Source organism: Arachis ipaensis, chromosome B03 (genome assembly GCF_000816755.2).
Source record: "Arachis ipaensis cultivar K30076 chromosome B03, Araip1.1, whole genome shotgun sequence".
In the NCBI taxonomy this organism is placed as follows: domain Eukaryota; kingdom Viridiplantae; phylum Streptophyta; class Magnoliopsida; order Fabales; family Fabaceae; genus Arachis; species Arachis ipaensis.
The window spans coordinates 122,662,059-122,662,639 of NC_029787.2; the positions used below are offsets into that span (position 1 = coordinate 122,662,059).

Genomic DNA, 581 nt, shown 5'->3' on the forward strand with positions numbered 1-581 from the left:
GAAAGAGGAGACTTCAAACTGTAATTAAAAATTAATCAAACATATTCAAGCAAGAAAAAAAAAAAGACATTCAACTTAAAAATTGAACAAATGTAATTTGGAAAATGCGAAAATCACTAAAGAGAGACGCAGAGTAAAAAGTACAATTACAAATTACAAGCTATGGTTTTTCTTTTACCCTCCCCTTTTATTTATCTTCTGCCTCTGACTCGCTCACTCTCTCACTCACTTCACTCGGTTACTGAGTCACTCTTCTTCCAAAGTTTTCTTCAAACCATGCCATTTCCCCAATAATAATCCCCAATTAATCTACAGAGTATATAATAGTAGTTGTAGTAGAAGTAGTAACAGTAGTAATAATTAAGGTCACCATCCATCCATCCAACTCAGGCCCCACGCGCCGAGTCAACTCACTAAGACTCGCCGCCAGAAGAAAGGGGTGGAAGCTTCCACGCCGAGGTCGCAATCAGGGACCTGGTGTGCCACCCAAGCATGAGGCACCCATTGTTCTCCTCCACCCTGTACCCATCCCCACCCGCAAACAGCGCCAGTAGCATGCTCGCCTGCTTGAACGCGTTCGA

The 581-nt window shown here is 42.7% G+C and overlaps 1 protein-coding gene across 1 annotated transcript in view; it reads right to left on the reverse strand.

The window, feature by feature from the left end:
* Nucleotides 70–581, reverse strand: part of LOC107633745 (DELLA protein GAI) — a 2,356-nt gene continuing 1,844 nt past the window's right edge. Inside the window, 1 exon segment of the mRNA XM_021119561.1 lies at nt 70–581. This exon segment is cut by the window's right edge and continues 22 nt beyond it. Coding sequence (XP_020975220.1) covers nt 414–581 — 168 coding nt within the window. The 3' untranslated portion in view covers nt 70–413.